At 37.0% G+C, this 14116-nt stretch overlaps 1 protein-coding gene across 3 annotated transcripts in view; it reads right to left on the bottom strand.

Moving 5' to 3' along the window:
* SCN11A (sodium voltage-gated channel alpha subunit 11) overlaps positions 1-14116 on the bottom strand; it is a 226141-nt gene that overhangs the window by 12655 nt on the left and 199370 nt on the right. For 2 of the 3 annotated variants that reach the window (XM_023231709.2, XM_023231708.2), the window contains 2 exons: positions 11923-12060; positions 7456-7560 (listed from right to left, as the gene is read on the bottom strand). In XM_023231709.2, the coding sequence (XP_023087477.1) occupies positions 7456-7560; positions 11923-12060 (243 nt within the window). Of the gene's footprint in view, positions 1-7455; positions 7561-11918; positions 12061-14116 lie in introns of all 3 variants that reach the window. The other variant, XM_023231707.1, reaches the window with a different exon arrangement.

Below are 14116 nucleotides of genomic sequence, written 5' to 3'. Positions count from 1 at the left end.
CACCAAATTAACTAAACACAGAATACTGATTGGTGTGTTCACAAACCTTGAGCTAGACACAGAGTGCTGATTGGTGCATTTACAATCCTTTAGCCAGACATAAAGGTTCTCCAAGTCCCCACTAGATTAGCTAGATACAGAGTACTGATTGGTGTATTTACAAACCTTGAGCTAGACACAGGGTGCTGATTGGTGTGTTTACAATCCCAGAGCTAGACACAGAGTGCTGATTGGTGCATTTACAATCCTTTAGTTAGACACAGTGCTAGACAGAAAAGTTCTCCAAGTTCCCACTAGATTAGCTAGATACAGAGCACTGACTGGTGCATTTACAAACCTTGAGCTAGACACAGGGTGCTGATTGGTGTGTTTACAAACCTTGAGCTAGACACAGAGTGCTGATTGGTGTATTTACAATCCCTTAGCTAGACATAAAGGTTCTCCAAGTCCCCACTAGACCTAGGAGCCCAGCCAGCTTCACCTAGTGGATCTTGCACCAGGGCTGCAGGTGGAGCTGCCTGCCAGTCCTGTGCCATGCACCCACACTCCTCAGCCCTTGGGCGGTTGATGGTACCCAGCACCACGGAACAGGGGGCGGTGCTCATAGGGGAGGCTCAGGCCACGCAGGAGCCCATGGTGGTGGGGAGGCTCGGTCATGGTGGGCTGTGGGTCCCGAGCCCTGCGCGGTGGGGAGGCAGCTAAGGCCCGGTGAGAATTCGAGCACAGTACCAGTGGGCCAGCATTACTGGGGGACCCAGCGCACCCTCTGCAGCTGTTGGCTGGGATGCTAAGCCCATCACTGCCTGGGGCCGGCAGCGCCAGCCCACCGCTCCAAGTGCGGGGCCCACTGAGCCCACACCTATACCTGGAACTCGCACTGGCCCATAAGCACCTTGCGCAGCCTCGGTTCCCACCCGCACCTCTCCCTCCACACCTCCCTGCAAGCAGAGGGAGCCGGCTCCAACCTTGGCCAGCCCAGAGGGGGCTCCCGCAGTGCAGCAGCAGGCTGAAGTGCTCCTCAAGTGTGACCAGAGTGGGCGCCAAGGCTGAGGAGGTGCCAAGAGCAAGCAAGGGCTGCCAGTATGCTGTTACCTCTCACAATGATTCTCTATAACTAAGGATCTCATATAGAGTCTTTACTCCTACAAGCAACAATAATCAAATTAGGCTAAAATACACACTGATGTTAAAGAAGGAAATATTTTAAATTTAAAAAAATGTTTTAAAAAAGTTCAATTAAAACTAAATCCAAGAACAATTTTAAGTAATAAAATAAGTAACAATTTTTCACCCAAGTGAAAAGGAACTAGAAAAGTAATTCTGGTAATATGACAAGACCGGGTTCTGTAATACCTCCAAAAGATCATACTAGCTTCCCAGCAATGGATCCAAACCAAGAAGAAATCTCTGAATTTCCAGATAAAGAATTAAGAAGATTGATTATTAAGCTAATCAAGGAGATACCAAAGAAAAGTGAAAACCCACTTAAAGAAATTTAAAAGACAATACAAGAGATGGATAAAAAAATTTTCCAAAGAAATAAAAACATTTTCCAAAGAAATAGATATCATAAAGAAAAAAATACAACTTCTGGAAGTGAAAGACACACCTAGGGAAATGCAAAATGCCATCCTAAGTTTCAACAATGGACTAGGACAAGTAGAAGAACTTTAGAGCTCAAAGACAAGGCTTTTGAATTAAAAGCCAATCAGACAAAGACAAAGAAAAAGTTTAAAAAACGAATGAAGCCTCCAAGACATTTGGGATTATGTTAAATGGCTAAACCTAAGAATAACTGGTCTTCCTGATGAAGAAGAGATATCTAAAGTTCAGAAAACTTATTTGAAGAAATAATTGGGGAAAACTTTCCTGGCCTCATTAGAAATCTAGACAACCAAATAAGAAGCTCAAAAAACTTCTGGGAAGTTCATCAGAAAAAGATTATCACCTAGGAACATAGTCATCCAGTTATCCAAAGTCAAGATGAAGGAAAGAATCAAGAGCTGTGAGACAAAAGAATTAGATAACCTATAAAGGAAAACCTATCAGATTAACAGTTAACTTCTCAGCAGAAACCTTACCAGCTGGAAGGAATTGGGGTCCTATCTTTAGCCTCCATAAACAACATAATTGTCAGCCAAGAATTTTGTATCCAGTGAAAGTAAGCTTCATAAATGAGGGAGAGATAGAGTCTTTTTCAGACAAATAAATGCTGAGAGAATTCATCACCACCAAACCAACACTACAAAAAAATGCAAAAAGGAGTTCTAAATTATGAAACAAAACCTTGAAATACACCAAAACCAAACAAACAAAACCTCCTTAAAGCATAATTCTCATGGGGCCTATAAAACAACAACATAATTTTTAAAAACCCAACAAAGTATTTAGGCAACAACTAACATGATGAATAGAATAGTAACTCACATCTCAATACTAATGTAGAATGTAAATGGCCTAAACGCTCCATTTAAAAGACAGAATTGTAGAATGGATACAAATCCACAAACCAAGCATCTACTGTCTTCAAGAGACTCACCTAACACATAAGGACTCATATACTTAAGGTAAAGGGTGAAAAAAGATATTCCATGCAAATGGAAATGAAAAGTGAGCAAGAGTAGCTATTCTTATATCAGACAAAACAGACTTTAAAGCAACAACAGTTAAAAAAGACAAAGAGGGACATTATATAATGATAAAATGATTAGTCCAACAGAAAAACATCACAGTCCTAAATATATATGCACCTAACACTGGAGCTCCCAAATCCATAAAACAATCACTATTAGACCTAAGTAATAAGGCAACACAATAATAGTGGGAGACTTCAGTATTCCACTGACAGCACTAGACAGATAATCAAGACAAATTAAACAAAGAAACAATGGACTTAAACTATACCCTAGAACAAACGAAATTAACAGATATTTACAGAATATTCTACCCAACAACTGAAGAATATACTTTCTATTCATCAGCACATGGAGCATTCTCCAAGACAGACCATATGATAGATCACAAAACAAGTCATAATAAATTTAAGAAAATCTAAATCATATCAAGTATCCTCCCAGACCACAATGCAATAAAACTGGAAATTAACTCCAAAAGGAACCTTCAAAACTATACAAATACATGGAAATTAAATAATCTCCTCTTGAATTATCTTTAGGTTAACAATGAAATCAAGATGGAAATTTTAAAATTATTTGAACTGAATGATAATAGTGACACAACTTATGAAAACCACTGAGATACAGCAAAAGTGGTGCTAAGAGGAAAGTGTATAGCATTAAATGCCTATATCACCATGTCTGAAAGAGCACTCACAGATAATCTAAGGTCAGATCTCAAGGAACCAGAGAAAGAAAAACAAGCCAAAGGCAAATCCAAACCCAGCAGAAGAAAATAAATAACAAATATCAAGCAGAACCTAAATGAAACTGAAACAAACAAACAAAAAAATACAAAAGATAAATTAAACAAAAAGCTGGTTATTTGAAAAGACAAAAATGATAGACCTTTAGTGAGATTAACCAAGAAAAGAAGACAGATCAAAATAAGCTCAATTAAAAATGATACAGGAGATATTACAACTGATACCACAGAAATACAAAAGATCATTCAAGGCTACTACAAACACATACATGCACAAATTAGAAAATTCAGAGGAAATGGATAAATTCCTGGAAATATACAACCACCCTAGATTAAATGAGGAAGAAGCAGAAACTCTAAACAGACCAATACAAAGTAGCAAGATTGAAACAGTAATAAAAAAGTTACCAACCTAAAAAAGTCCAGGACCAGATGGATTAACAGCTGAATTCTATCAGACATTTAAAGAAGAATTGGTACCAATCCTACTTATGGAACCACATTTGCAAAATTATAACTGAGGAAATTATGATAGTGAAAGAGATCACACCTAACGGACTCCATCTGCTTCTAACCTTTAAGCTGTCCTTGTTCATTCCTGGGTATAGGCTGAACTAACTTTGGGAAGGAATTCAATTCATGGCTTGACTTTGAAACAAAATTGATAATAGATATTTCCCAAAAAGACCCCATCCTCTTGCCTGGGGACCAGGCTGCCTTTGCAGGACTAACAAATTAGCTACAAGATTAGAAATTAGGGTTTAGGGGTCATGCAGCCTCTGGGCTCTAAGAGTCTGAACCTCCTCAAATTGCTCCTGGAGATAATATCAGTATTGTAAAACCTAAGATCAGTGCTTGAGATATTTTGCAGACCCTGCACTGGATGGATCAGCTGACACCACCCAGACCCATAAGCTGGCTCAACTGGTTCTGCCATTCCACCCAGGTACAGAAGACAGCAAGAAAACCTCACTTTGACCCCCTATGATTCCATATCAAACCTGACCAATTAGCACTCCCCATTTCCCAACCCCTACCCACCAAATTATCTTTAAAAACTCTGATCCCTGAATGCTCGGGGAGACTGATGTGAGTAATAATAAAACTCCCATCTCTCACACAGCCAGCTCGGCGTGAATTACTCTTTCTCCATTGCAATTCCCCCATCTTGATAAACTGGCTCTGACTAGGCAGAGGGCAAGGGTGGTTACACTGACACTAAAAGATAGAGAAAGAGGAACTCCTCCCTAAATCATTCTACGAAGCCAGTATCACCCTAATACCAAAACCAGGAAAGGACACAACAAAAAAGAAAACTACAGACCAATATCCCCGATGATGATAAGTGCAAAATACTCAAAAAATACTAGCTAACTAAATCCAACTCAAAAAATACTAGCTAACTAAATCCAACAGCATATCAAAAAGAAAATCCACCATGATCAAGTGGGTTTTATAACAGGAATGCAGGGATGGTTTAACATACGCAAGCCAATAAGCGTGATACATCACATAAACAGAATTAAAAACAAAAGTTATATGATCATCTCAATAGACACAGAAAAAACATTTGACAAAATCAGCATCTCTTTATGATAAAAAACCCTCAGCAAAATTGGCATAGAAGGAACATAGCACAAGGTAGTAAAAGCCATCTGTGACAAACCCACAGCCAACATCATATTGAAGAGATAATGGTTGAAAGCATTCCCCATGACAACTGGGACAAGATAAGGATGCCCACTTTCACCACTTCTATTCAGCATAGCACTGGAAGTCCTAGCCAGAGCAATCAGAGAAAGAAATAAAGAGCATTCAAATTGCAAAAGAGGAAGTCAAACTATTGCTGTTTGCCAAGGATATGACTGTATATTTAGAACACCCTAAAGACTCATCCAAAAAACTCCTAGATCTGATAAATGAATTCAGTAAAGTTTCAGGATACAAATTCAATGTACATAAATCAGTAGCACTGCTATATACCAACAACAACCAAGCTGAGAAACAAATCAAGAATTCAATGTATTTTACGACAGCTGCAGAAAAACATAAAATACTTAGAAATATGCCCAACCAAGGAGATGAAAGATCTCTACAGGGAAAACTACAAAATACTGCTGAAAAAAATCATTAATGAAACAAACAAATGGAAACACATCCCCTGCTCATGGACAGGTAGAATTAACATTGTGAAAATGACCATACTGTTAAAAGCAATCTACAGACTCAATGCAATTCCCAACAAAATACCACCATCATCCTTCACAGGACTACAAAAAAATTCTTGAAATTCATATGGAACCAAAAAAGAGCCTGCATAGCCAAAGCAAGACTAAGCAAAAAGAACAAATCTGGAGGAATCACATTACCAGACTTTATACTCCAAGGCCATAGTTACTGAAACAGCATGGTACTGGTATAAAAACAAGCATGTAGACTAGTGGAACAGAATAGAGAACTCCCCCAAAAAAACAAATAATTACAGCCAATTGATCTTTGGCAAAGCAAACAAACATAAATTGGGGAAAGGGCACCGTATTCCACAAATTGTGTTGGGATAATTGGCAATTCACATGTAGAAGAATGAAGCTAGATCCTCATCTCTCACCTGGTGCAAAAATTAACTCAAGATGGATCAGACTTAACTCTAAGACCTGAAACCATACAAATTCTAGAATATAACATCAAGAAAACTCTTCCAGATATTGGCTTAGGCAAATAATTCATGACCGAGAACCCAAATGCAAATGCAACAAAAACAAAAATAAATAAATGAGACCTAATTAAACTAAAAATCTTCTGCACAGCAAAAGAAATAATCAGCAGAGTAAAGAGAAAACTCACGAAGTGGGAGAAAATATTCACACACTTTGCATCTGACAAAAGACTAATTTTCAGGATCTACGAGGAATTCAAACGAATCATCAAGACAAAAACAATTCTATACAAAAGTAGGCAAAGGACATAATCAGACAATTCTCCAAAAAAGATTTACAAATGGCCAGAAAAACAGAAAAAAAATGCTCAACATCATTAATTCTTAGGCAAATGCAAATTAAAACCACAATGGGATGCCACCTTACTCCTGCAAGAATGATCATAATTTAAAAATAAAAAAAATAATAGATGTTGGCATGGATGTGGTGAAAAGGAAACACTTTTACACTGTTGGTGGGAATGTAGACTAGTATAACCACCATAAAAACCAGTATGGAAATTCCTTAAAGATCCAAAAGGAGAACTACTATTTGATTAAACAATCTCACTACTACGTACCTACTCAAAGGAAAATAAGTTATTGTATGAAAAAGACACTTACACACACCACGTTTGTAGCTGCACAATTCTCAATAGCAAAAATGTGAAACCAAGCTAAATGCCTGCCAACCAAAGAATAAATAGAGAAAATGTGGTATATCTACACCATGGAATATAGTCAGCCATAAACAGGAATGCAACAATGGCATTTGCAGCAACCTGGATGGAATTGGAGACCATTATTCTAAGTGAAGTAACTCAGGAATTGAAAATCAAGTGTTGTATTTTCTAACTTATAAGTGGGACCTAAGCTGTGAGGACATAAAGGCATGAGAATGATATAATGGACTTTGGGGAATCAAGGAGATGGGTGAGAAGAGCGTGAGGAATACAAGACTACACACTGGGTACAGTGTGCACTGCTTGGGTGACATGTGCACCAAAATCTCAGAAATCACCACTAAAGAACTTAATGCATGGAACAAAAAAACCACCTGTTCCCCAAAAACTACTGAAATAAAATAAAACTGTTCAAAATTAAGTTCAAACAGACCACTAAGTTCATATGGTTGCAATAAGTATTTACTTAAGCACATATTGCCTGGCTCACTAAAAAATAAATTTAAGTTGTTGTCCAGGCTCTTACTTTTGAATCTGAGTATCTAATTTTCCTAAGTGTTTGAATATATCTTGACTTCTGTTGAGTCCTTAATGTCTGCAAATTTTAAAAATAAAGAAGGATGGCACTGCAGAAATGTGAGTTCCTCACAATAACTCAACAGTTCTACATATTTACAGTCATTCAATTGCTCTCACCAGAGGCCGTGGAATAGGTTTTTGAGGTTTTTTGGATCCTAATTTTTTCATTGCATTATAGTATTTCTTCTGTTCTTCTGTCATAAAAATGTCTTGGCCACCTAAGTATACGGAAAAGATAAGAGCTAATTACCTTTAAGACTTTTTTTTTTTTTTTTTTTTTTTGGAATCTAGTTCTGAATTTTTTGACACATTTTAAAGTTACATTACATTTCTATTAACAGTTCCTAAAATTCCAATAGTAAGCTTAAGAGACTGGACTACAGGGAAATGCAAAGAAACAAGATTTAAGTTAAGGTATACAGGAGAAATAAGGTTTCCTTTATCAGTTATTTTTCATTTTTTAGAACAGAAAGTTTATAAATCTTTACAAATATACACAGAATCTACAAAAATTTGATATATTTCAGCTTGCATAAATCAAACCATGATGCAACAAAAATAGAAATTAGTACCAAAATTTAGACAAAAATCTCATAAAGGGCAACTGGATTTCTCTTAAATAATGAATACACATAACACTACTAACAAAGCTGCATTAAATCTGTTCAGAGCCACTCTCAGGGAAAAAAAAGTTCTAACTATTTTCACTACTGAGCAAGAAAGAATAGAAAAATGAGCTAGGATTCTCACATCTGGAAATTTGAGGGCAAAATATCTAGAAAGGCTAGATAAACTAGAACCGAATTCTTTTAAAATGTACAGCTATATATTTTAAAAGAATTCTGTTCTAGTTTATCTAGCCTTTCTAGATATTTTGCCCTCCATGTTCTCACTCACAGGTGGGAACTGATCAATGAGATCACTTGGACTCTGGAAGGGGAACATCGCACACCGGGGCCTATTATGGGGAGCAGGGAGGAGGGGTGGATGGCATTGAGAGTTATACCTGATGTAAATGACGAGTTGATGGGTACTGATGAGTTGATGGATGCAACACACCAACATGGCACAAGTATACATATGTAACAAAACTGCACGTTGTGCACATGTACCCTAGAGCTTAAAGTATAATAAAAAAAAAAATGTATAGCTGAACTTGCATAAAAGTAAGAAAAAAATTGGGGGCCTGAATTGAGAGATCAAAAAGATAGACAAGTAAATTAGCCCAAAGCCATGGCTGGTCTTAGAACATTTACTAATCTCTGTAAACTAGAATCTCAGTTTTTAGTAAATGTAAGGGGGTAATGGGAAATAAGGCCTATGCAAAGGGAGGGGAGGCACAATGTCCTTGCAAGAATATGGGACTATCCAAAGGCGGCCAACAGAAGGGTAAAGAAAAAAAACCAGAATCTGTTGGCAATGGAAGACAATCAGAAAATTTTCTCAATCCAGACTATGAATAAAAAGCCAGTCTTCCCTGATTATTTATGACTCCAGGCTTACTTGATGAGGGTTTGGGGTTTGACTTTACTCCACCAGCACAAATAAAAAAATATGTAGCCCTAGAAGTCAACCTAAAATTTAATCAAGTTGTTCAGGGATGCTGGGAAGAAATTAGTCTTTTAGTAATCATATATGTCATAATAGTATTAATACCACTATTCTGAGACTGTAGTGTGTGTATGTGTGTTGTGAGATAAAGAAAATTAGTAATTGTGGAAATTTTAAATTCTATCATCTTTGCCTTTGAGAACAAGGTTTCTCAGTGTGGAAAAGAGGAGATGCAGATGTTAAGTGAAAACTTTGTATCCTGAATTTGAGTTATCAGTATGCAATATATAAGTATTCCACTTATATATTTTCTTGTAGTCCTGAATTTAAGCAATTCTGTCCACTGAAAGGCTTAGAAACAATGACAATGAGCATTCCAGATCGTGGTCTTCGAAACCATTTCCCACAAAGAAACAAACAGGTTTTAGAGAAATGGCTGATTAAAGATCTAGGGCAGGAAGGGTACAACCTAAATTTGGAACATCTTGGCATTTCAGAGAACAAGAAAGTTGTCAAATGGAAAGACCTTACGTATTTGAATCTTGATTTGAAAACAAACAAACAAAAAGCTTCAACAGAAACAAATAAATGAAACACAGAATTAATAAATAAACATTTTTCTTTTAAATTAAAGGCTCAGACCAATTTGAAAATAGACTGGGTATTTGATGAATTTAAAGAATTCACATTAAATTTTTTGGCGTGCTAATGAAATTGTGGTTATGTTTAAAAAGAGATATGTTCTAAAATATTTATGAATCAAATGATGTGTTGTCTGTGGTTTGCTCCATAAAAAAAAGAGTTGAGTAAGGGCATATATGGCTTAGAACAAGTGGCTTAGAACAAGCACATTCTTAAGTCAATAAATGTTGTGCTGGGTGATGGGTATTTTAGGTTAGTTCTAGTACACTCTTGTGCATGTTTGAGATTTTCTGTAATAAAAAGTGAAACAAGACAAAACAAAAGGATGTAGTGGATTGATCAAAACAATGATTTCTAATGTAAGCTTAAATCTAAAATCACTAAGGCTGACATCCAAATTGCAGGTATTGATTGCAATCAAGATGCATATTATAGAGAGGATGCTACATCACACACTCCTGAGTAGCAGAAGCAATACAGTTGTGTAACAACAGGGAACAACTTTCCCAGCAGATGCTAAGAAGGCTAGTTGGTATCAAGCTACATTTTGGATGAATTATGAGAGTCCAAAGGAAAAATAAGAGAGAGCCATAAAACAATTAGGAAAACCAAAGGAGAATATTTAGTTACTTGATTTGGGGATTGAGAAATGCCTTTAGTTCATAAGTACAATTTTTTAAAAAGCCAAAACAAGATTGGGAGTTTGACTCCAAAAAATACTAATGTCTATAAGTTAAATATGTTATTACAAAAATATAAGAAGCACGTCATAAATTGGACTTATTACATAAAAATGCATACAAAAAAGATGGCGATCTCAGTCTTAAAAATAGACAAATGATATAAAGAAAAAGCTTTTAAAGGAGAAATACTTGTGGCCATCAACCTGTGAAAAAGTGTGTAACCTCACTAATGATCAAATAAATATAAAACAATGAGATAACACTTTTCCCCATCGGTCTGAAAGAGATAATGAAAGTATAACAATTAGAATGATGAGATCTCAGTAACTATGCATTTTCATATTCTGCAGAATAAGGATGCCTAGCACAGCGTTTCTGGAAGGTATTTTGACAATATGTCTTCAGTGCTTTTAATATTCTAATTCTAGGAATTTATGCCAAAGAAATAATCAGAGATTCACAGAATTTAAAAAATGGTCTTAATTGTTTTAGAAGAGTGTAACATTTAAAAACAACCTATAAATGTCCAAAGAGGGGAATGATCAGGATAAATTATGATCTATCCATAATATGCAATGTAATTTAGCCCTGAGAATCTTTTCTTTTTCTTTTTTTTTTTTGTTGAGATGGAGTCTCGCTCTGTTGCCCAGGCTGGAGTGCAGTGGAGTGATCTCGGCTTACTGCAACCTCCGCCTCCCGGGTTCAAGCAATTCTTCTGCCTCAGCCTCCCGAGTAGCTGGGATTACAGGCGTGTACCACCACAGCTGGCTAATTTTTTTGTATTTTTTGTAGAGACTGGGTTTTACCATGTTGGCCAGGCTGGTCTCGAACTCCTGACCTCAAGTGATCTCTGTGCCTCGGCCTCCCAAAGTACTAGGATTACAGGTATGAGTCACCACACCCTGCCAGCGGCCCTGAGAATTCTTATAGCAAAGATACTTTTATGACATAAGCTTATAACTAATGAGGTCAAAACTACAAAATTAAAAATATAAGGTAATCCCAACTGTGTAAAAGTAATACAAAGTGACTGGAATGGATTATACCAAAATCATAAGAGGCATTGTCTAAAGTGGTTGCCATTTGGTAACCACCTTAGGGTGATTTAAAATTTCTTTTTATCTTCTTTAATTTTCACATTCACTATAAAGCTCCTGTGGATTTTAGAATCAGCAAAATAAACACGTGTTTATTATAGTGTATGGGGAAGAAAACCTCCCTAGCCCTGCCTCTTCTCCAATCATCTTCTTTCCAAGTAGGGTGGATAGATCTGCTGAGGCTTGGGGGCTGGGGGCCAGGATACATTGGCTGAAAAAGGAGAGTATATTATTTTTATTGTGGATAATAAAGTGCATTTGAAAGGTTATTAAAATATGACCCTAGTGTCATATTTAATAAATACTAATCCTGGTGGTTGTTGTTCTATTAGGGTTCAATTATTAATGGGTTTCACCTCAATAGTAACAACGTCCATTGATTAAGAAGGTGAAAGAGAATAAAAGCAATGACTTAATTAAACCAAGATATTTTCAGTCTTCTTTCAGCCTCATCTTTGAGGATCATCTCCAGGCAGACATGGGAGGCTCCCTCCTTGTTATTGTGTAGATCATAAAGGCTACTTTGTATAATATTCTAGGCCAGAATTATGTTTTAATGCATTTGGAAGACAGAGATAACATTACCAAATCAAGACAACTCGGATACTTATCTTTTTCTGCTGTTGGTTGAAGTTGTCAATAATAACACCAATGAAGAGATTCAGAGTGAAGAATGAGCCAAAGATGATAAAAACTACGAAGTAAATGTAACCGAGTGAATTGTTCTCAAACTCTGGCTGCTGTTCTTTCTGTTAGAAATTTTTTTAATAAGAGAAAAAAACAATTACTGGAGAAAAATATAAGCATTGAACTGCCTTATCTAGAAGACCAAGGTGTTTCTTACAGCAACCTTGACTACATAGCCTCTTCCTAACAGCCATGGACCCTGTTGGGAGCCTGTCTCTCAGTTTTCCCAGCTCAGCTTGAGTGGTGGCATGTGGTGGGGACCTGGGGTGGTGGAAAATTGGGCTTTTTATTCTAAGCAAAGGAGAATCATTGAGGGATTGTAAGGGAGAGGAGTGGTATGATCACATTTGTCTTTTTAAAAAGTCATCCATATGGAATGTCCACATGGATATGTAATTGGAGGGAACCTGACTGGAAGTGAGGCCACCAGAGGAGGGGCACATTCACCTTGGGCAGAGGTAACTAAACTACTAAATGTTGTCAAACTACTATGTCCCCCATATAGAGCCCACTGCTTTGTTTAATATGTGGTTATGTCCTTTCACTCTTAACTTCCTTGTGCCTAGCATACCTTCTGATATGTAGATTTTTGATACACATGGAATAAATATCTAAATGAATGAATGAATGATCAAGCTCTAAAATGGATACAAATTGACTCCAACCAAGCCGTCCTAGTCCGAGGTACCACCCAAATCATCTGAGATCCCTTTCATTCAAGTCCTTCGCATTGTTATTGGCTTCAAGCACTTTTAGGCAGATGGCAAAAGAATTTCACTTTTTTCCCTTCTATCACATCAAAGACGTAAGTGCTGATAGCTCTGAATAATGTTGAATGTATTTATGGTATTTGTTATTCAACACTCACAATGTAGACTAGTGTAATGAAGTTAATTATTTGAAAATATTATTTCTCTCTTTTGCTACAAAGACTACCTGACCTTAGTCCGGGTTTGCTTGAAGCATCCATTTATTTGAACAAAAGGTAGACATTAGTACAGAAACAATGTAATGGAAAGAATATTCAGCATTGGACATTTAAAATAAAATTGCCAAGTAGGCTAATAGTCTTGCAAGTTAGGTTATTGCTTTGAGATACAGGAATGTCTACACTCCTTTATGTCCCTCTTTGTTAGATCAAGGGTTTGAAGGTGGAGAGTTTTATTGGAGGGAGGTTTAGACAAGAAGATGAAATGATCAAAGCTTACTCAATTTGTCCATAGGAAATATAGGAAAAATAAACAGAGACAGAAAATCAGAGCTACAAGGTATGTGTCCTGATTATCCCTCTTTGGGTCTGGAAAGAGGGGTTGGGATCCAGTAAATTGAGGGAAATGGAAGGCAGAGAGGGTATTCTTGCTTTACTTCTGCATTTTTCTGGAAGGAATGACTAGTAGGAAGGCCTGAGATATATTAGGCAGGCAGGCTGACTTAAGAGATTAGAGTAATATAATTGAACAGAGAGAAGTCTCTTGAACCTCTCAGTTCTCATGTGGCTTGGACACGGAGTTCATAGCTATGGGCTTGTCATGTTGGGCCTTGTAGCAAGGGATGGGAGTAGACTGCCAAGGACCCTGTGGAGGATATGGCAGAGAACCAGTATTTAAGGCCAGGAGGAAATGATGGGGAGAATGCCCGCAGTTTCAACAATCACAACTTCAATATTTGAGGCCAGCAGGGTGCTGGGTGACTACATAGACAAGAGTCATCAAGCTAGAAGCCAGCATACAACAACCAGCACATATCAGGACCGGCACCAAAACAGGCACCCCTCCACACACTTCCACCCACCTGTCACTCACTCTGGGAACATTTGCAAGTCATACACCTTGTCTGCTACACATCTGCAAAACCTTTCCTCCCCACTCCCCAGCTCCACCTCCATGCAGATGGATGTCAAAGCCAAACTAGAATGAAGGTCATGTACTCAAAAAGACAAAAGAAATGAGTACATTAGTATTTTTTAAATATTTCCTTTGCTATAAATTGTAATTATAAAATTATATTGTGTATATAATTGTAATGTTGTGTATATAATTATAAAATTATAATTTTATAATTATATACACGTTTTATAATTACATATAAAAATTATATGTAATTAATTTATAATTACAT

Source organism: Piliocolobus tephrosceles, chromosome 2, assembly GCF_002776525.5.
Source record: "Piliocolobus tephrosceles isolate RC106 chromosome 2, ASM277652v3, whole genome shotgun sequence".
Lineage (NCBI taxonomy): Eukaryota > Metazoa > Chordata > Mammalia > Primates > Cercopithecidae > Piliocolobus > Piliocolobus tephrosceles.
This window is presented reverse-complemented; position numbering and strand designations above follow the sequence as displayed.